This window comes from Rhipicephalus microplus, unplaced genomic scaffold (assembly GCF_043290135.1).
Source record: "Rhipicephalus microplus isolate Deutch F79 unplaced genomic scaffold, USDA_Rmic scaffold_12, whole genome shotgun sequence".
NCBI classification, from domain to species: Eukaryota; Metazoa; Arthropoda; class Arachnida; order Ixodida; family Ixodidae; genus Rhipicephalus; species Rhipicephalus microplus.
The window spans coordinates 42,612,214-42,635,142 of NW_027464585.1; the positions used below are offsets into that span (position 1 = coordinate 42,612,214).

The window sequence follows — 22,929 nt, forward strand, 5'->3', positions numbered from 1 at the left end:
ATGCTGGAACACACTTCCTCAAACTGTTTGGTTAAGCTGTCAACAAATGAAATCAAATTGTCTACAAAACGAAAAATTTCAAGAACATTTGACCCTTGTACAAATTGATCAGCATATCTTCAGAATAATGGTGTGTGTATTGGTTCCTGTCTCACTTCGGTTTTAAGCAATTTGTACTTAGCTAAGTTAGACAGAGACCTCAGCGATGTACTACAAGGGTCAAATGTTCTTAAAATTTTACGCTACGCTACGAGCTCTTTCTGCAGCTCCATCCTCTGCTCTCGTTCCGCCCTTGGCTCCCTTTGCAGCCCCTCAATGCTAGCCTTCATGCTCTGCACGATCGCCTTCAGTGCTTCGCACAGCCTGCACATAGGAGCGGTGCCATGTGGGTCTCGCACAGTCTGCACCCTGGTGCGGACCCAGGTGGGTATGACGCTGCTGCCCCAGATCTACACAGGTCCGGCACAGTAGTTCACCGCAAAAGGCCCATTCGGGATCTGGAGCTTTGGACACTACCCTATTTTAGGCCACTCTAGAGAAGCGAACCCGCCTCCGCGCGTCCTGCTGCCGCTCATCGTCAGTTGCTCGCGTGAAACAAGTGGCGCTTTAAAAACAAGACACTCAGGGAAGCCACGAGTTCTTTATTTCTCACATAAGCAATCAGTAACATGTCCAACACAAGCACAGCTCTCCTGTAGTTCAACGGAAAAAAAAAGAACTGCAGCTTTGTCACTTGCTCACGACACATGAAAGATCTCCCAGCTATACTATCAGCCAGGTACGAAAGGTGACCAATGCATATAAGAATATGGCATATCACAAAAGGCAACTGCAAAAGCAATGTACAGGCGGCCGAAAAAATATTACGGACCACGGGAACATGTTGCGAAATTGCAGTCTTCGACATTAGCGGCAAACCATCTGCTGTCGGTAGCCTAGATTTACTAAGAAAGATGCCTACGACGTCACTCCTTTCATTTGTAGAGGGCTGTTCCTCGTAATTCTGAGCAGTTTCCACACGAAGTGCGCAAGCCGTCATTACTTACGATAGAATCGATAGGCTTGCGCATCGAGAGGGGGGCACAAAGTCGGCTCCATACATTGACATATTATAGGAAGGGGGGTGTAAAGTTAGCCCCATTGACATGATAGGGAGGGGAGTGCTCCGACGAAAATTCACCTCTCCTCCACATCGGGGAACCCTGTGCATGCTTATGATAGCATTGACGCCATCATAACTGTTGGCGCAGCATTTAGGGCTGACGACGGACGCTGCCTTCTGGATATTGATGCGTTCTTGGAGGCATAAAGGTTTCGAAGGGCCGCCGAAACAAGAGCTCGCAGCTGGCAGTCATACTGTGGAGAGAAGAAGCGGGCTGCGAACCAGCTTTTCGGCTCACGCAGCGGGCATCTTTTCAGTTGGATACAACATCAGAAGTCCGGAAAGGCTCTGCTTAAGAGGCCGAAACAAGGCAGCTGAGACTAGAAAAGGCTTGCTTTCGGCAATGTTCTTCGAAGGCGGAGTCACTCTGGATTGCACGCCCACCACTGGTGCAGACTTTTGTGCACTAACCTTTGAGGAGAAAATGCACCGAACTTTTAAAGTTGTATCTGGGGATTTCATATATATATAATATATATATATTGACGATCGTATGACGCGTATTGACGCGCGTATGTATATATATATATATCAAAAGTTGTATGAGGTGGCTGTGGCCATGCAATCACAATAGCAGCACTCTCGACAACAGCAGCTTGTCAGTAGACAGCGCAGAGATAAATATCACCATGGGCTCGCCAGGCCAGTACTTCATGACTGACTGGACGTGTGATGCAGCTGCCAAGTGCCGCAGACCGTTAACAGCCGGCTTCTGTATACCATGTACGTTTATCATTAGCTACACTCGGCAATGCATCGACAGCCAAATGTGCCCACCCACGACATGTCAAATCAAAGTTCAGAAAATATTTTGAGGGTTGATATGCTTGTTCTTTTTGTGATTCCCATACAGACATCAACACTACAAGCGCCACATGCTTACAGAGGGAATGAGGGAGCGATGCACACTTCACATTCCATACAGTGTGCACAATACAGACACCGATGGCAGTTAGCGCTATACAAGGTCAGTGGACACACATGACAAGGCACTAGGCAAACATTGCGTGTATGTGCAATGGAGGAAGAAAAACTTGACCAGAGGTGTAAATAATGCACACACTATGAGGAAAATGTTTCACGACATGACCAAGGCGACCCTTCCCCTCGTCCGCAATAGCTTTGATTGCACACAAGGAGTACCATGCGTAGTACGCTGCCTGTGTAGGGCACGCTTAGGTCTTAAGCACACATTGCACGGGTGTCGTCCGACCATACGTCTAACAAAGGAAGACTGGCGTCACGGTTCATAGATGGCACTGCTACAATAAGTGCAACAAGCAAGAAAAAGTGCGAAGCACAGCAGATGTTGCCTACAGTAACACATTCACAGTTCTGTCATCCATGCTTCTTCACTTGAAAGTGTCCAATCATTCAGTTGGGGACGCAAGAAGCAATACATTACACCAAGAAATAACATAGAAAATGTGTCAGATATTTTTCTCGTGCATCCGTTGCATGAGCATCGACGCTCAAATGAATATAATGCAGAACTGATTAGTGGTACACACTAAGAACTTGGAACTTTTATCTTTTACACTGGTGGTGATGAATCAAGTACGTTCACCCACATTTTTTACACATTACGTGTTTCTTTATTGCGTATTGAGCCTAATCATCATGCTTTTCGCACAAGTACTACTATAACTTAAGCTCACCACTGTTAAATCAAAGAGCCCATTTTGCTTCCAATGGATGTACAAAATGCTAACAAGCTGCAGCATTCTAGGTAGATATGTATAATCAAGTCTCACGCAGTTTTACTGTCCGTCACTCTCGATGGTAAGAAATGTAGTGTTGAACTGTCTGCAAATAAAACAATTAAAGTGCGAGATTAGACAGGACAATAGAGACGAGTGCCTGATTTTGTGTTCTGCTTATCATGTACCAGCTAGCTCGCCTATCAAAGCACTAACCTGTCTGATGCAGATAACAGTGTTATCGCTACTCACGTGGCAAACTACTGGTTCCTGCAACTAAAGCAGCTCATTTTATTCTGTTCAACTGCAGCACATACAGAGAGAGAGAGACAAGAATGGTTTTATAGGTGAGCACACTGCAAACCCTGCAGACAAGAAGCTTACGTGAACGTTTACCACTTGCAATGGCAGCAAAACAAGAACTAAAAGCAATACTTTCAAAAATAGCAAAACCACACAATTTATTTTTCTCACAAATTTGTTTGAAAGGCTAATATATTCTGAAAACCTAAACAAAGTGGGTCAGGAATTACCAAGAGGTACAACGTTTGCCAAACATAAAAGACAAGCTGTACGCTTGTGTACATTTAACAAATCTTAATAAACTGTTGCAGATTTTCATTAACAGTGTAGGCTGTGATTCTCTTTGTACAATAAAATGCATTTGCATGAAAAGTTGAAGAGGTAATCAGTGAGGGCAAACTAATTGCACCTTTCTTGCTATGTGTCTCTAATATATTTGTGTTGTGTGTTATGACACCCTTCTTTAAAAATACACCGGAGAATATATACAACCATGGTTGTGCACTGTACCTATGAAAAGCTCGCAGTTTCGGTAAATGTGCTTGAATCGATGCATCAGTGGTTAGCACAAAACAGAGCCGCCCCGCCGCGGTGGTCTAGTGACTAAGGTACTCGGCTGCTGACCCGCAGGCCGCGGGATCGAATCCCGGCTGTGGCGGCTGCATTTCCGATGGAGGCAGAAATGTTGTAGGCTCGTGTGCTCAGATTTGAGTGCACGTTAAAGAACCCCAGGTGGTGAAAATTTCCGGAGCCCTCTACTACGGCGTCTCTCATAATCATACGGTGGTTTTGGAACATTACACCCCACAAATCAATCAATCAACAAAACAGAGTCACGCAAAATGCTAAAAAGTGACTGGTGTGGCAGGGCATAGAGGTTATTTGCAACACACCATACTAACAGCCATAGTTGACATTACTGACAAATATGTAGATATTTTACACAACATTGGAATTAAAGACAAAAACGATGAAGATGTCACACGCAGGCAAAATTTTAAAAAAATTAAGCACTATGTTTAATACTTTCTCTGCTTTGCACATTTTTGTCCCATGGACAGGAAAAGCTTGCAGCTGAAGCTTTTTGAAGTTGGATTTGTTTCACAGAACTCTGGCAGCTGGTGGGCTCTGTTTATAGGTTTCCCAAACATAAAAATAAAAATAAATTTTATGTTTGCCTATATCAGCCAAGTGCTGCTGCTTGACTCAATGCCCTAGCTGTGACGTTGGCGCATTTCAAAGCATTTACAACTTTTTGCAGCCTAACTTGCGCCCGACATTAAAATCACATAAAAGAACTGGCCGTCGCAGACTCGATAAGCACAGAACATTCTCAATGTGCACACACATGCAATATACATAATGACAATGTGTGCAATCTTTCACTAACAAAAACAACAACAAGAAAGATGAGAACAAAAGGAAAACGCACCACTCCCTCGGTGGGTGCGGAGTGTAACTATATATAGGAAGACAGATTGCAGCTTGGTCTAAGATGCTCCTAAGCTTGCTCGACTAGTTTCTTATTTTTTTCTTCAATAAATACCACTCGGGGATAGATCTCTACATGCTAGCACTACAGAAGCCTGCTGTCTTGATAAGGCAAATGCCATGACAGAAAACAAGTGCGCTACATGCTACGAACAAACAAAAAAGTTTATTTGGTGAAGATAAGGAAGAACGATTTGTACATTGTCGGGGAAGTGTGAACGCTATCCCCCATCAGGTAAGCCAAGAGCCACTGCAGCTTTGGCAAGACGTCTTTGGAGCAGCAGTAAAAGAGGCCTTCTTAGTGCACCCCAGTCACACTAAAGATGAAAACCACTTGTTCATTTGACGAGACAATGTTTACAAAACAGGAGAATAGGCACGCATAAAAAAAGCGAGAGCGATGCATTCATAGAGACATCCATAAAATGTGTCTCGACATACATGCCACACATGCCTGTGATTCCTTAAAGGCTGCCCCTCCTGTGCTGCCACCATGGGAACGGGAAGAGTAGGCAAAAGTACGAATGGCATTCACTTGGTCAGGGAGAGAAATATTGTGTGCCTAGAAAGACATCAACAGCAAATAGATAGCAGGCCCAGATCTAGACCAACACGTACTCTCAGCATTGAAACTTTTGCTAGAGAGAATTTCGTTTTGTGGAATGCCACATCTGATCAAATATGCCCTATTCGTGTCTCGTCGAGCCCACTGGTAAGAGTGGCTCAGTAGGCTATTCCAGAGAAGCCAAAGTGCAAGAAGAGAGGCTCCCAAAGCCTCCTTTGTGCCAATAGGAAAACTTTTAGGGGCACAACTCAGATGGAGCAAGGTATTCAGAAAAAGGCAATATCATCAAAAGGGATCCCTTGTGTTGCACTGCAGGCTAGCCCATTCATATTGCAGCAGTATCCTTATGATAGACGTGGATATTTACCTTACGATTTTAAGATTTATACTTGCAGACCACTAGTTCTTTGGATTTAGTGGCAACCGTCACAGCACTTTTCTAGCACAAACTTGCATAGCCATCATGAGCTATCCTTTTTATGGGCAATCATCTCATCAAAGCAGTCAAAAATACAATACACTATTGAGAAGAAGCACTTATCCCTGATCAATGTTGCTCTAATATCGTTAGGCTCAGTCTTATGTATCAATATATGAAGTTTGCAAGCCTAATGCCATGCCACATACATGACAAGAACAATATTTGGTGCAAGGGGTGGTCTCTTTAAGTCGTGTCACTTTACATTATGCCCTCAAGTTGCGGGCATCAAATTGAAATATTCTGGCGTGCTTTAGATGGGTAAGGTTTCGACTGGTCAGCAATTCTCAAGAAGCTGCAGAGAAGCCACAGCAGAAGAATATGTGGTTAGGACATCGGGAAAGCAGGCATTCCAAGTTATGGGGCAGCTGTTGCAGAGCAATAAGTATGAGGTCAAGGAACTGTCCCTCAGAGTCTTCTGGTATAGCCAGGCAGAAACTATTAGCATTCTGGGCAAATAGGGCTGCTGCAACACCACAGCAGTGGCTGAACAAAGAAGTGTCTCTTCACCATGGGACCCTGCAGCGAGCACACTATCACTGCGTTTTGACTTTGGCCTTGCAACATGCGCCGGTTTAACTTGTTATCACGCGATAATCCACATGGCAGAAGAGTACAGCACCAATCAGTCATTTTCATTTGCACAGAGGCAACAGAGTTTATGACTCCGCTGACCAGAAATCCGGTCCCAACATACAAGTATGCCCTTGATTCAAGTTGTCTGTGACTGTCCACACAAGGACTGGTTTTCTGGCGACCTGTAACCGTCCACTCCACTTCTCGTTTTCTGCAACCACTCCCCCCTTTTTTTCCACGGATGGTGCCGATTAGATAAGAGCCGCAAGTCCCATAAGTGCCCAGGCGAACGCGGCGGCTGCAGCCGCCAGCAGCAGTTCGGCCACGTCACTGGCGAGGCTTCGCTGCGACACTGCCACAGCCATCGTTAGGCTTAGCGGTCGCGGTGCGGGCCGCCGTCACGAGACCGGGATGAGGCTGGCTGAGCGGCGCGAGTACGGCGTCTGGCGCCGAACGGTGGCTTCACGCAGTGAGGACACCGAGATGGCGGCCACCGAAATGCCCCCTTCACCGAGCACGGCCTCCAGGCTGCCACAACTGTAGCGGTTGCGTGGTCGTGATAGCGCAGCCGCGTGTGACGAGGAACAGAGGGGAAACTCGTCGAGGCTCGAGGCCCTGCGCAGCCAGCTGCCCAGCATGACGGGGCAAGATTGGGCACGTGGCAGTGCTCGTGACGAAGAGAAGCTGGTGATGCCGCACTCGCTGCCGTATATGCCGGCATGAGCCGCCAGAGACGAGGAGGAAGAGGAAGTGGACGAGCATGTAGAAGATGAAGAGGAGGAACATGATGGCGCCCGCAATGGAGTGCCCCAGAAAGAACTGGATGATGCACTGGTGACGCCAGAGTCGTGGGATCCTTCTAGCTCAACTGACCGACTCCACGGGTTTTCTGAAAAGAATGAAAGTGGGGGTATTAGACAATTCCAGGAAGCTTGGGTAGAAGGTATATACTTAGGTGTTAGTAGCTATGCTTGGGTCAGGAATTACCTTAGGTGTTAACATAGACTATGGGAAGCCAGCGCTGCCCAGGTGGCGCAGCTAAAGTTTACGTGGCACGCCTAAAATTAGGGTGCCTTAATGTGCTCCTCCTGAACAGGGTGGAGACACTGCTTTCGAGGACACCATATTGGTTTCACCGTTCGCGTTAGCTGGCATTGCCTGGCATGCAGAAAGGAATCACTTTTAGCTAAATGTGCGGTAATTTGGCTCAGTTTATCTTTTCTGGCAGGAGGGCTTGCACATATGTTTGCACGAAAGATTCTGTCATAATTATTGCTCACGGAGCATTTAATAGTGAAATTTAGAGTGTTTCTATCTCACTGGCTGCATAGGTCCCCATGTTCTTGCGGCCAATTTATTAGGTTGACAAGTACTAAAACTGACATCGCATGAAAAGAGCATGTGAAAAAAATAAATGACTGCTCATTATATGAAAATTACGACTGCCTTTAATGTACATCATGACATACGTGACATGGTCAAAGAGCTGTAATGACCGATTGGTCAACCTAATGTATACCGAAATTGACATGGTATGACAAGAGTATAAGGAAAATATACATGACTAGTCATAACACAAAAACCATGTCATGCATGTCATGCAGGCTATGACATACAGGACCTGGTCATGGAGCACTTACGGTGGCTTTATTGACGTGATGTGCACCGAAACTTACATTGCATAATAGGAACGTATGGTTAACATGAATGACTGGTCATGACCCAAGTAACCAAAGATATCCACTGGACGTCCATTCTGAAAACAAACGTCTGGCCGCATGAATATCCAACACGGATAGCCGGTGAACAAACTGTAAAAATTCATATCCCGTTTGGCTTTTCAATGGACGTCCGAACTGGATGTCAGACTGGACATTGAGTTTTAAACATTGTCTCGCTATTCATATAACATGCCAAGGATATTTAGTTAAAATAAATGGAGATCTGCATAATCCCGGGTGACAATCTTGTAAAATTTCATCAAAAAGTAAAATTTCATAAAACTTATTCAAATTTTCGCACACGCATTTGATCCCACGAGGCCAAATAATTTTGCTTCCCGAGGCAAAATGGTCATAAGAAAGAATGTATTTAGTGTTATTATTATCACATGGTAACTAACGAAAATGCATATCGAGCACGTCTTAGCAGTCATCATGTAGGCAAATTTCCATGTGCCAGCCTCGACGCTTCTCAACAAGCAGTGCACCGATGTTGCTCAAATTCCTTGAAAGTACATGTCATGCTAACCGTGTTGGGAGAAAACGCGCGCCATTGTGCCTATTGTCCCGAAACCTACTTGAACAGTGGTGCGCACTCAGAAATGAGCACGGGAAAGGAGGGTGTTCGTGTCGTGTCGCACGTATGTACGCTGAGTCAGTCTACGAGCGGCAGAAGGCAGATTTTTTTTTTTAAGTTCACCCGTGTGGACATCAACAGCAACATATGAAGTAACAAAGAATGATTTTTCTACAAGAAACACCGAAATGCAGCACAAGCCCACACTGTTTATGGCAGAGATTGCCACGGCAGGCAGCAGCAACCAGGCTTACTCGCCCGGCACAGATAAAGCCACGTGTTACATATCTGTTCTTTACGTCTCATATCAGACATTTATCTCTTCTTAGCACGCATTAGCTATTGTCCATCATTTGTATAAGTCCTGCTTAAACGTGGCATGTTTCCAGCTCTTCATTTGCTCGCATATTCCTTGCTATTAACCGATTTAAGATGAGCACGTGGTTAGTGCCTGTACACCTTATGTGCTACACTAGTTTATTCTTCTCTTGTGCTTGTCTGTATGTACGTATTGCAGTTACTAGAATAACATTGCTATAAAGACATGCGAGTTGGGTTTGTTACTAATAACTTAATTTAATAAACCCATAAAGAAGCAGTTGCTGCCACTCGACGGCAGAAGGGCATAGAACACTGAAATCTTGTAAGAATACGTATACACTTTCACAATTGCAGCTGCAGACTGTGAGTTCTGTACTTCATAGCCTTGATATATGTTGATAACAAAGGTTCGATTGTTCTTGAAAGCCACACAGACTTAATTTTTTTAGAATTCATTTGCAGCAAAGCTCCCGCAGAAAAAAAGACAGGCCTCCAAGTAGGCTGTGAGGGTACTTTGTTCACATGAAAGGTTTTTCTTAATTATGCACTAGCTATATACACACAAACATTATCCCCCCCACTCTAGCGTCAGAGTTTCTGTCGGCACACAGATATCAACAAATATGCAAGGCGTCCTTGAAGGCGACCAGTACCTGTAGATCAACCGCGAGGTTTGTGTCGCCAGGGGAATAGCCGAGCTGCGAAAGGAAAAGCAATAGTGATGCTTCAAACTTCAGCAATGAATACAAGCACATGAGCAAAGGCACCACGGTTGCCTACATCAAAGACATGGTAGAAGCCGGCAATGCTTTTGCCCTCGCCGAGTCTACCGAAGCTCCTACGACGACCAAGCTTGTTAACTAGCTTTCAACGTTAGTGCGAGCCTTACATCGCATAAGCAAGAACAGCTCGAAACTATGCTTCGACAATAGAAGTAGTGTCTTTCATCTTGGTCAAAAATTCGACAAACCCCAATCGCAAAGCATTGCATCATAACAGAGGAAAGTTCCAGACCACTCTATCAGAGCCCATACAGAGAGTCGACGCAAAAATGCGACGCCGTAAAGAAGCAAGTCGACGAAATGCTACGCGACGACATTTTCTAGCTTTCAAAGAGTCCATAGGTGTCACTTGTTATGTTAGTCAAGAAGAAGGACGGAACCCTGTGCTTCTGCGTCGACTGACTATCGCCGTCTGAACAAGATCACAAAGAAGGACGTGTATCCTCTCCCCCAAATAGATGACACCCTGGATAGACTTCACAATGCGAGGTACTTTTCTTCGATGGACCACAAGACTGGCTATTGACAGATTGAAGTCGACGTGAGAGACCGAGAAAAAACTACCTTTATTACACCGTACTGCCTCTTCGAGTTTAAGGTTATGCCCTTTGGTCTTTGCTCGGCCCCCGCAACTTTTCAACGTGTTATGAATTCATTACTGGCCGGCTTGAAGTTGCAGACTTGCCTTGTGTACCTGGACGACAATGTGGTGTTTTCCTCAAACTTCGACGAACACCTTTGGCGCCTTGAAGCTGTACTCAAGGAATCAAGAACTCCGGACTCACCCTCAAGGTCGACAAGTGCCGCTTTGCATATGTGGAGCTCTTGTTCTTGGGCCACGTCATCAGCAAGTCTGGCGTTCGCCCCGACCCGCAGAAAACAGCTTCCATCACCACCTTCCGCCACCTACCGACAAGAAGGCCGTGCATCGACTTCTTGGCCTATGTGCCTATTACAGGCGGTTCGTCGAAAACTTCGCCCGTATTGCAGAGCCACTCACTAACCTTACTAAGACCGACGTAGAGTTTAGGTAGGAAACGCCACAAGAGGAAGCATTTCAGGAACTGAAACGACGCCTGCAGATGCCTCTGCTACTCGTGCCTTTCGACGAATTTTCCAAGACAGAAATACACACCGACGCAAGCAGTGTAGGACTCGGTACCGTTTTTGTGCAGAGGACTAATGAGCTGGAAAAAGTCATCAGTTATGCTAGCCGGTCGCTATCAAAGGCAGAAGCCAACTATTCTACAACAGAAAAGGAATGCCTTGCAATCATCTGGTCTACATCGAAGTTCCGCCCCTATCTTTGTGGCAGGCCCTTCATAGTTGTGAGTGACACCAGGCCTTGTGTTGGCGAGCTAACTTGAAAGACCCTTCAGATCGCCTCGCACGGTGGAGCCTGAGACTTCAGGAATTTGACTTTGCCCTCCTTTACAAGTCCAAAAAAAAACATTCCGACACCGACTGCTTGTCTCGTGCCACAGTTGAACCACCGCTAAAGAACAACCCGAACGATGATTCTTTCTTAGCAACCATAAGTGCCAACGACTTCGTCGAGCGACAGAGAGCTGACTCAAGAGCCTTGCAGAATACCTCGAGGGCAAGGCCGCCGCTGTTCCGAAAGTATTCAAACGGGGAGTTGAGTCATTTTTCTTGCCAAACGATGTCCTCCTCAAAAAAAAACTTCTGGCCACTTCGGGCCAACTAACTCGTCATAGTACCTTCAGCATAATGCCCGGAAGTTTTGGACACTCTACACGACGAACCGACGGCTCGATGTTTCTTGTATGCTTGCAAGAACACAGGAGAAGTAACACTGGCCACGTCTTTTTACCAACGTCACTCGTTGAAAGACATGCCCGGACTGCCAATGACGAAAGACACCGCCGATCAGGCCAGCCGGACTTCTTCAACCCATCGAGCCACCTCAGCAAATCCAGCAAATCGGCATGGACTTACTGGGGCCGTTCCCGACGTCGAGTTACGGGAACAAATGGATCGTCGTAGCCACCAACTACCTCATGCGCTACGTCGAGACAAGGGCCCTGCCCAAAGGCAGTGCCATCAAGGTAGCAAAGTTCTTCGTCGGGAACATCGTCCTGCCATACAGCGCTTCACAGGTTTTCAATATTGACAGAGGTACAGCCTTTACTATGACACATAGCCGGGCTAGTTGGTTGAGGTTCATCATTTACAAGGGTATAGCGCACCACGACAAGGACACAAGAAAGAGACGCACACACACACAGCGCTGAAGAGTTGCAATCTAGCCCTGTGTGTGTGTGTGTCTTTCTTTTTTGTGTCCTTCTCATGGTGGCTATCCCCTTATAAATAGTACAGCCTTTACGAAGGACCTAACTTGGGCCATCCTGAGGTACAGCCAGACAAGTCACCGCCAGACCACTGCCTACCATTCACAGACCAATGGCCTCCCTGAGCATCTCAATAAGACCACCGCCAATATGCTTGCTATGTACATCGATGTCGAGCACAAGACATGGGATCAAATCTTTCCGTACGTGACCTTCGCGTACAATACCCCCAAGAAACGACGTATATGACGCCGTACAAGTTGGTTTATAGAAAGAGCCCGGCAACGACGCTCGACACTATGCTTCCAAACGTCGCTGACGAAGAACACCTCCACATCACCACCTACCTTCAGCGGGCGGAAGAAGTCCGTCAACTCGCCCGCCTTTGTATCAAAAATCAGCAGGCGACCAACAGCCACCGTTACAATCTTCGACGAAGCTTTCTGCAGTACCAGCCCAGAGACCGTGTCTGGGTATGGATGCTGATATGCCAACGTGGGCTCAGTGAAAAACTTCTGCAATGGTACTTCGAACAGTACAGAGTAGTCCGTTTCGGCCTACTCGACCATGATGTTGTTCCCGACGGCATTACGAACTCTCAACAGTGGAGTGCTCGACCAGAATTCATCCATGTTGTGCTGGTGATTAGTATGCGATGAAGCTACTGCGAGGCAAGGAAAAGTTTCTTCAACAGCATGCTCACAGCGAATGAACAATGCATGGCTACAGCTAGACAAGCCAAAAATTAACCGAGTATATCTTGCTGCTCTCGTTCGAGTGGCAGTGGTCATGTTTAACTTGTGCTTTTAATTTTTTTTCGGTCATCACTGTTACGAGAGGAATGCCGCTGGCCTTTCACTTGTGAATTAGTACACAGTGGCACACAGCAGCCTGCCACAGTGGCCAAAGAAGGGATCACAATACGTCAAGAACAACGTGTTTACAAAATCGTTCCCATGCTATCCTCTGCGTGCCGCCCGACACTTTTCAGCAAATCAGGCCACCAGGCGGAGCAGAGTCTTTCAAAAAGTGTCTCCACCATGGAAGGATAGGCGAGCATTACACATCCAGGCATAGAGTTAATATACAGACTCTGTATGCCACCTCTATGCATCAATGCATCAGGGCACCCTACCTAAATGTCATGCAATGCGCCAGCCACCCTGGCGAGCTGGCTGAAAACCAGCTTGTAGGACTTAGCTACTGCAAAGTGTACTACGGGCACCTTTTAACACGCCCTCGTACTGTGGCATAAGCCAGAAGGCATGATGAGCATCATGCAACACTATTTGCCCGATGTGCGTCGTGTTGTACGTACTCTAGAACGTGCAAGACCAGCGACGATTTGGACACTTTGTTGAAAACTGTGAAGCAGCAGGTGAGCAGCAATGGCAGCGATTATTCTTCGCTACGGTTTCAGCGATGTGATGTTCACAGTTGGATACTTTCACGAGACTGTGTTGTTGAAAGGATGGACGCTGTCCAGAATCAGGTACGTCTATGACACAGAAGAAACAGTGTGACCTTTTGACGTAGTTCCAAGCATTTTACAACGTAAAATTACAGGTAAATGTGCTCAAATAGCGCTTGCGAAGCTCGACACAGTGTGCAGGTTACTTAAAATTAGTAGTTTAGTAGTAAAATTTAAAAGATTTTCAGGCAGTACTGAAAAAGCATTCAGCCAAGTGACAGCTGTTTTAAGCGAGAACATATCGTATCAGAAACTGTTTCGCTACGCGCTTTCCTTTACGGTGTGTTCAACGGATAGATAGCATGAACCCACAAAATGCTCGTATCACAGTTTTTTAAAAAAGTTCTTGAAGCTGACAGTGAATCAATCCATCAATCAATCAATCATTTTATTTCCTTTTGATTAGGTGGAGTACAGGACTAAAAGCTCAAGAGCTTGACGAGGTCCTTGCATTATACTTAATCATGAGATAAATGTTTAAGGTAACCTTACATAAAAGGCCAGTGTAAAGTGAAGATTAGTGGTGTTAACGAAAATGCAAACATGTCACAGCGGTTGTGCTTTAACCAAGTAGACTCGCCGTCGTCTGTAGATCGTTGGCAAGCTTGCCGTTGGGCGTCATTTAAGCCTGATACTTTTAAAAAAATGCCTTTGAACAACCTGGTGGTGATTGACATTGTAGTGGTTCTGTAGTTGACATGCAGTGTGTGGTCAGCAATGGAACATGCATAGATCATCACTATTTTTTTAGGATTAATCATCTTGTAACCAGTCCGGAGTTGTGCATGTGACAGTCCGATATAATAACGTACTTACTTGACTGTTATGGAAGTTTTTTTTTTTTCATATTTTTGTTACTAAAGTCGACCCTCTGATACTGAGTACCGAAATTCTATTTTTTTATTCCTAGATGCCATGAAATGTCACCCCTCACGTTACAGTCATGGTCGTGTTACAGTCGAATAAATACGGAGTGTTTAATATACTGCGTGATGCTTGCACAACCTAAGTTTTCATGTGCTTTCTTGAACGTATTCAAGGCAAGTTGTAATGAAATACTTGTGATAATTTTCAGAGCACCAAACCATGTACACTGGTGAATATCGACACCAGAGAGAGTCCATATCCAGCTATACATGCTCTGGATTCCAAAAGGACTTGTTTTTGGGCTAGTTGGTGCATACTTGGTGCAGAAGATTGAGGCGCAAAAAAACATATTCCTGCGTCACGTTAAGTTTTTTGCGCCTCAGCCTTCTGCACCAAGTATGCTCTGGGTTATTTTTTCAATTTATTATAAACTATCCGTGGCTGTGGTATTCGTGAATACAACAATATTGCCAGTCTCTAAGCTTCTTTTTCGTAGACCGATCATCGTGCATGAAGGCATGGTTCACGTATTTGTTTATATGCCCGAATATTTCCGGCTGTGCTCAACAGGGTCGTGCTCCATGTCTGCGGAAACTGCAACGCCGGTACCACATATACTTAAAATTTTAAAACCATGTAACACATTTTAAAAACATTCCTGCATGGAATAGGCATCCTCATCATTTAAGGACCATCCATTTTTTATCACGACTGGTATTTATCTCTATTTTTCATTTGTACATTTGGATATTAATCATTACATCACCTCCTGGGGTAAGACATATACTACTCACCTAAAACAGCTACATATTATCAAAACCAGGTAATTTGATTAATCACGTCCAGCCCACCCACCTACAAATCCAAACAGTTGCAATGAAAAATAAGATTATCGATTTTTCTGCTCTCACGAAATACACTGTCACAACTTTTTAAACTATTTAAAGAAGAAATCTCATTGTGACTGATTCAATCATCATACTTAGTGAATACTACCCAACTCATTTTGTACAGCATATCAAATTCATTTTACCTCAAGTGCAAACTTATAGAAAGCAAACAGTCACTTTTCACTTTTATCTATTTCATCTTACTGTTGGCCCTGAGCTCGTTGCGGGGGTGGGTTATAGTTATAGTGTCATACAAAATCATGCTAAAGTATGTTTCAAGAATAATAAGTACGACATGTCAAAAAACAATATTTAAACAATGCAATACAATAAAATACAATACAAAGCAACACAACATAATACAGTGCAGCTGTGCACTTACTTCCAAGCTTCCTCGCAGCATTAACATAGCAGGAAATAGAACATAGCAAAAATAACATAGAAAAGTCAATGCGTGAACCGTTAAGCTCAGGCTGATCGAAATATTACGTAAGCCCTTCCTCTTTGGAGCTCAGATCCAAGAAGAATGACAGAAACAAGCCTGCATCGCTACCCTTCCTCGAAGTTTTCCAGAGAAATACATAGGAGAAGTAATGAAGATAGTACTACTAATTCCACTATTGAATAAGTTTTCGAAAGAATAAATTTGCATTCATGTTGTGATGTTATCAGCCATATTATGGCATACAATATCATTCTTAAGCAAATTAAAAAAAACATATTTTGCAATAAATTAAAAACTTTTTGTCATGTGACATTTTATATAAATGGTTTTTCTCTTGACCTGTCATTCATTGCTCAAGCTGTTCTCTCTTTTTTGTTATTTATACTTACTTTTACATTATGAATGACACATAGTTGATAACATATCAATTTAATTGTATCTGTGTCTTATTATTTTTGAATGTGTAATCTTGCCATCTCTTCAACTGCCGTTGTAAATAAAATATCTTTGTTTATATTCCATAGGCTGTCCCTTTCGGTTTGCACTACGGCACCTCCTTCTTGTACATTGTCTGGTGAATGAAGAAAATTAAATTTGATTTGCATCAAATTTAATTTAAGCACTGGTCAAGATTACTCAAAGTGCATGCAGCTCAATACTCTATCCCCATCTTTCGATAATAAAAGGAAATTGTCCAATATGTGGGGAGTTTCTTAAAATCATTCTACACTAATATCTTTATTCTTTGATTTATCAATCAACAATACCTGTCTAGCTATCTACAATCAACCAAAAAATGCCAGGCCTGCGTGGAAGGCGCAGCACAGTCACAGTGAAATCTAGAAGAGCGGCCTTTCAGAGCCTTTTCTAAACACTCATAGGGTAACTGCTGCAAGCACACTTTCTGGGTACCCACTACGACATTATTAATAATAATTTCTGGTTAGCAGGCCGGCATTCGCTATCCTATGCTTCGTCATTCTTCTGAGAATCATGGTATCAGCTAAACACTTGCAAGGAATTTTGCGCCAATTGTTCATGCAGTGGCTGACAATGATGAGGAATTATGCTTAAGTGGGTATGCATCATACTTAATAGGTGATCAAGAACAAGCTTTTGTAGTGGGTTGGAGCATTGGACGACCGACTCGTTACGCTATTCACATTGTGTGACGACTCGTTGTTATTTTGCTGTTCTAAAACGCATTATTACTCATGTAGGGAACTATGCGAACGACGACGAAGCAGCATGAAACGGCAAGCCACAGCGTTGGTGCATGCGCGCGACCTGAGCTTGCGTTTGTTTTGTATTTTCGGCCTGTTGGCATTCCTCGCTCTTTTGGCGTTCCTCGGCCTTCCAGTAGGTCTGTACGTAAATAAACTGCGTGACATCTGGTGAAGGTGTGTGGACTCCCGTACAAACCTGGAACTTCGCTCCCGTACGCTCCCCCTCTACGTGACACGAACATGGCCACCGAGACGCCTCTCCAGGTGGGACCTTTGACCATCCATGTCACTTGCGGTGCCGTGTATCCTCAACGAGACCCTCCTATCTTCACGGGCTCCACTGAGTCGGACGTCAAAGATTGGTTGGCGAGGTACAACAAAGTCGGCGCAAGTAACAAATGGGACGACCCAAGTAAGCTGGGCTACGTCACATTCTACCTTGCGGACACCGCCCAACTGTGGTTTAATAACCACGCAGCTGACATTACTACGTCGTCTGCATTCAAGACGGCTATTACGGACGTCTTTGGACGACCTGCGGCACGCAAGCTTCAAGCCGAGCTCCGTTTACGTCACCGTGCGCAGCAACCAGGCTAGACCTACACGGGCTACATTGAAGATGTGTTGCATCTATGCAACCGCATCAACTCTACCATGCCTGAGGAAGAAAAAATCAGGCACATATTGAAAGGCATTGACGACGGCGCCTTTCAGATGTTGCTCGCGAAAAATCCCCCCACAATTGCTGTCCTCGTTTCCCGCTGTCAAAGCTTCGATGAATTGCGTAGGCAGCGCGCAATTGCTCGTCAAGCCCTCACGACGCCAGACACGCTCGTAAGCTTGCACCTAGCTACCCATCCTACCGATCAGCAGCCGCTGCTTTCGACAATCAAGGACTTCGTCTGCGAACAGGTAGCACGCCAGCTGTCACTGCTGCCACTGACACATGAGCCCACGCAAGCTTTGGCACCGGACCTCCAACACGTCATTCGGACCCAAGTCGCTGAAGCCCTTCTGCCGGTGCATCAGCAACCACCAGTCACTACGCCTCTCACGTACGCCGCCGTCGCTGCTCGTCCTACGCAACAGCGTATGCCATATGCTCAACCTGCCACGCCACCCTATGTCGTGCCTACAACCCCAATTGCTGCGCCGTATCCCTTTGCGAGATCTTCAGCTCCATTTTACCGTCGCTCAGACGCTTGGAGGACGCCGGACAATAGGCCCATCTGTTTCACCTGTGGCATCGCTGGACACGTCGCCCGCCACTGTCGCCGAGATCCCCCTCCAGTCGACACCGTGGGCAGGCCAATGGCGTCGTCGTCTAGGGCGCCATCAAGGTACACCACTGACGGTCCTCGACCCTACGCAAACCATCGGTCACCATCGCCCCGACGACGCTCCCTGTCACCTATGTGTCGCCGACCTGCTACGGAAGAGGGAAACTGATCGCTGCAGCTCCGGAGGCAACAGCTGCATACTATTCGAACTGCTTAAGGCCTCCATCTTTCTCGCCGCAAAACGTTATTGACGTCAATGTTGAGGGGACCGCCGCACAAGCGCTTATCGACACAGGGGCCGCCGTTTCCATAATCTGTGAGACCTTATGCCACAAGTTGAAAAAGATGACGACGCCTCTTTCGGGCCTAATGCTCCACACGGCCAACTCACAGTGCATAGAACCTACAGCTGTGTGCACTGCACGTGTCATTATCCAAGGTGAATTTTATGGCATTGAATTTTTTGTGCTGGCATCCTGCTTTCACGAAGTCATTCTTGGATGGGACTTTCTTTTGCGTCATCGGGCCATCATCCATTGCTCACGTGCAGAAGTTGCCCTTACACCGCTGCCAACCTCTTGTTTGGTGGATTCTCTTTCTGAACCTTACAAACTTGTCGTTGTTGCAGACACGGAAATAGCACCGAGAACATCCACCCTTGTAGCCCTGACCTGTACGGCCGCTCCTGCCGGAACTGTTTTGTTCACTCCGTCTGACGTATTTACCCACCGCCGTAGCCTACACCTGCCCTTTGCCGTACTCACCGTGGAATCTGGTGCTACCGCCATGCTCGTCGTGAACTCGCTATCGTTGCCAGTTACCTTACTTCGCGGAGAATGTTTGGGTAACATACAAGACGTTGACCTCTTGCACCCTCTAGAGTTCACCGAACACGCACCTCACCTCCCGCTCAATGCTATGACACCACCTGTGGCCACACTGCCCGCGCCAGACTCATTCCCGCCCTCTGTTGCCGCTGAGCTATCGCCGACACAAAGAAGAAAACTCTTGCCCCTTCTTCGAGAGTTCCGTTCTGCCTTCGATTGCGCTCAACCATCTTTGGGTCGCACAGCGAACATCACGCACCACATTGACACCGGTACTCATGCTCCCTTACGCTAACGACCATATCGAGTTTCAGGTGAAGAGCGCCGTATTATCAATGAACAAGTCGACGATATGCTCAAGCGTGGTGTCATCCAGCCATCGCAGAGCCCTTGGTCGTCCCCTGTTGTACTTGTGTGCAAAAAGGATGGGTCTATCTGATTCTTTGTCGACTACCGCCGGCTCAATAAGATAACTCGGAAGGATGTGTACCCGTTGCCACGCATCGACGACGAGTCTCGATTGCTTGCAAGGGGCAGAATATTTCTCCTCTTTAGATTTACGCTCAGGATATTGGCAAGTTCCAACGGCTGATCCTGACCGATCGAAGACTGCATTTGTAACACCTGATGGGCTGTATGAGTTTAACGTCATTCCGTTTGGACTCTGCAACGCCCCAGCTACCTTCGAACGGATGATGGACACCATCCTTCGCGGCTACAAGTGAACACGTGCCTTTGCTACCTAGACGACATCGACGTTTTTTCTCGCGACTTTTCAACTCACCTTGTTCGTCTTCGTGCTATTCTCACGTGTCTCACCTCTGCTGGCCTTCAACTTAACATCAAGAAGTGCCATTTTGCCGCACGTCAGCTCACTATACTGGGTCACGTCGTCTGCAAAGAGGGTGTTCTGCCGGATCCACCGAAACTCCGCGCAGTGGCCGACTATCCGAAACCCAATTCCATCAAGACGCTTCGAAGTTTTATTGGCCTGTGCTCATACTTTCGTCGATTTGTGCGCAACTTCTCTTCCATCATCGCGCCTCTTACCAACCTGTTGACAACTTCCAAAGGCATTTCTGCTTGGTCAAAAGAGTGCGACGAATCCTTCACCGATCTTCGGCGGTTATTACTATCACCTCCAATACTACGTCATTTTGACCCTAATGCGCCTACGGAGGTCCACACCGACGCCAGTGGTGTCGGTCTTGGTGCTGTATTGGCTCAACGAAAACCAGGGTACCAAGAATACGTGGTCGCTTACGCGAATCGAACCCTCAAGAATGCCGAGTGCAATTATTCCGTCACGGAAAAAGAGTGCCTCGCAATTGTCTGGGCTTTGACGAAGTTCCACCCATACCTTTATGGCCGCCCTTTCGAAGTCATCACGGACCACCACGCTCTATGCTGGCTTCATCGCTCAAAGACCCGTCGGGGCGCGTTGGTCGTTGGGCGCTTCGCCTACAGGAATACGACATTCGTGTTGTATACCGATCCGGCCGCAAGCACTCCAACGCTGATGCGCTATCCCGCTCGCCGCTACCGGCTGACCCAACCTCCTCGTCACCTTCTTCAGCTGTCATAACACCAACCGACTTCACAGACATGGCTTCGGAACAACGCAAAGATGTGTGGATTTCCCAACTCCTCGCCTTTCTGACTGATCCGTTAGTTAATTTGGTCTCAAGAACTATCCGCCATCAAGCCACACATTTCGCTATTCGAGACGACCTACTCTATCGGCGGAATTACACGTCTGAAGGTCGGAGGTGGCTGTTAGTGATACCCAACCACATGCGCTCGGAAATCTGTACTGCTTTCCACAACGACCCGCAAAGCGCTCACGCTGGCGCTCTCAAAACGTACAACCGTCTACGTCAGCGGTACTACTGGCGCAGCATGTACACATTTATCCGCAAGTACGTACGTGCTTGTACTGCATGCCAGCGACATAAAGTCCCACCTCAGCGCCCTGCCAGTACACTTCAGCCTCTGCCTTGTCCAGCGCGTCCGTTTGACCGCGTCGGTATCAACTTATACAGACCACTTGCCACGTCGTCTTCTGGAAATAGGTGGATAATTGTCAGCATGGACCACCTCACGCGTTACGCGGAGACGGCAGCACTACCGGCAGCAACCGCGAGGGAAGTTGCGTTTTTCATCCTGCGCAACTTTGTTCTTCGCCATGGTGCTCCCCGCGAACTTTTGAGCGACCGGGGGCGTGTTTTCTTGTCTGACGCCATTCAAGCGTTGCTCGCTCAGTGCAACATGGTTCATCGCATGACGACAGCATATCACCCGCAGACGAATGGCCTCACAGAACGATTTAATCGCACTCTCGGTGATATGTTGACGATGTACACAGCTTCAGACCAGACCAATTGGGACACTGTCCTTCTATTCGTCACGTATGCGTATAACACCGCTACGCACGCGACAACAGGCTTCTCCCCTTTCTTTCTGTTGTACGGATGTGAACCATCGTGCACGCTGGACACTATCCTCCCATACACGCCCGACTCCTCTGAGTACATTGCGATTTCTGATGTTGCCAGGTACGCAGAAGACTGCAGACGATTGGCCCATTCACTGACAATCGAGGACCAAGGCCACCAGAAGCTACGGCATGACACCGACCGACATCTCTCTACTTTCACGACTGGTGCTCTCGTTTGGCTCTGGATTCCACCGAGCACTCCTGGCCTTTCGTCGAAATTACTGGCATGATACCACGGGCCCAACCGCATTCTCGCCCGTAAGTCACCAGTCAATTATGAGATTGAGCCTTTGACACAGTCTCATGACTTACGTCGTTGTGGCCGAGAAATTGTCCATGTGAGTCGCCTGAAGCCGTATTACGACCCCGCTATAGTGACTACGCCTTAAGTCGCCAGGTTGGCTACGCTATTCACCGGGGGCCAATGTAGGGAACTATGCGAACGACGACGAAGCAGCATGAAACGGCAAGCCACAGCGTTGGTGCACGCGCGCGACCCGAGCTTGCGTTTGTTTTGTATTTTCGGCCTGTTGGCGTTCCTCGCTCTTCTGACGTTCCTCGGCCTTCCAGTAGGTCTGTACGTAAATAAACTGCGTGACACTCATATTAAAGCGATTCCTTTCCTGACATCAAGCATGCCTAAGGCAAGTTTGCGAACAAGTCCCAAGTACCGGCATAGCTCAGTAGTAAAATACTGGGCTGGCAAGCAGCGGACCTAGGTTCGAGCCCCACTGTGTCCCAAGTACTAGGTTTTTTTTCTTATTTCCACAATAGTGATTACGGACACCAGCGGCGGTGGCGGAAAACTACAGTGCCGTGCATGACCCGAGTTTTGATGTCATAACACCTTTTGCTGTAACATAACCGCAGCAAGGCGATGCAGCAATTTTAAAGCAACATCAGCACACTAGAATACTACTGTTTTCGGTAGCAACATTCTCCTTCAACAACTTAGCTAACAGTGTTAAGTCGAACGCACATATAGTACTATCTCAGAAGCGTAGCTCAGGCAAGTTGGTCATCCATGAGCTTAGCTAGTACTAGCAGGGTACATACGAAAAAGAAACACGGCGTAAAGAGAGAGGTAAGCACTAAATCACCAACTGTTCATTTCATGCCATTCACAACCATATTATACACGCGCGAAACAAACACGCCTCAACTTGTACATGATCTCAGTCCACCAAAAGTCATTTCCAATCCTATCAAAGCAATCGGTGGCGAACTCGCATGCAAGCTTAAGGAAGGAAGGAAGAAAGGAAGAGCCTTGAATCTGTGGCACACACCCACGCTGGTGGATTAGCCAAGAACCGGGTAGTTCTGATGAAATACTGATAGTTTATTAGCTACCGTTTTTCAAACTAATGAGACAGATCAAAAGAAAAAATAATTATGAGAAATTGACAATTGGAATTATTGGATATAGAAAATTGAGCAA

The 22,929-nt window shown here is 46.4% G+C and overlaps 1 protein-coding gene across 3 annotated transcripts in view; it reads right to left on the bottom strand.

Annotated features, from left to right (window-relative positions):
• Window positions 1–626: 626 nt before the first annotated feature.
• Window positions 627–22,929, bottom strand: part of LOC119168181 (uncharacterized) — a 411,631-nt gene continuing 389,328 nt past the window's right edge. For all 3 annotated transcript variants that reach the window (XM_037419584.2, XM_075882494.1, XM_075882493.1), the window contains one exon: window positions 627–7,164. In XM_037419584.2, the coding sequence (XP_037275481.2) occupies window positions 6,674–7,164 (491 nt within the window). In that variant the 3' untranslated portion in view covers window positions 627–6,673. The remainder of the gene's footprint in view (window positions 7,165–22,929) is intronic.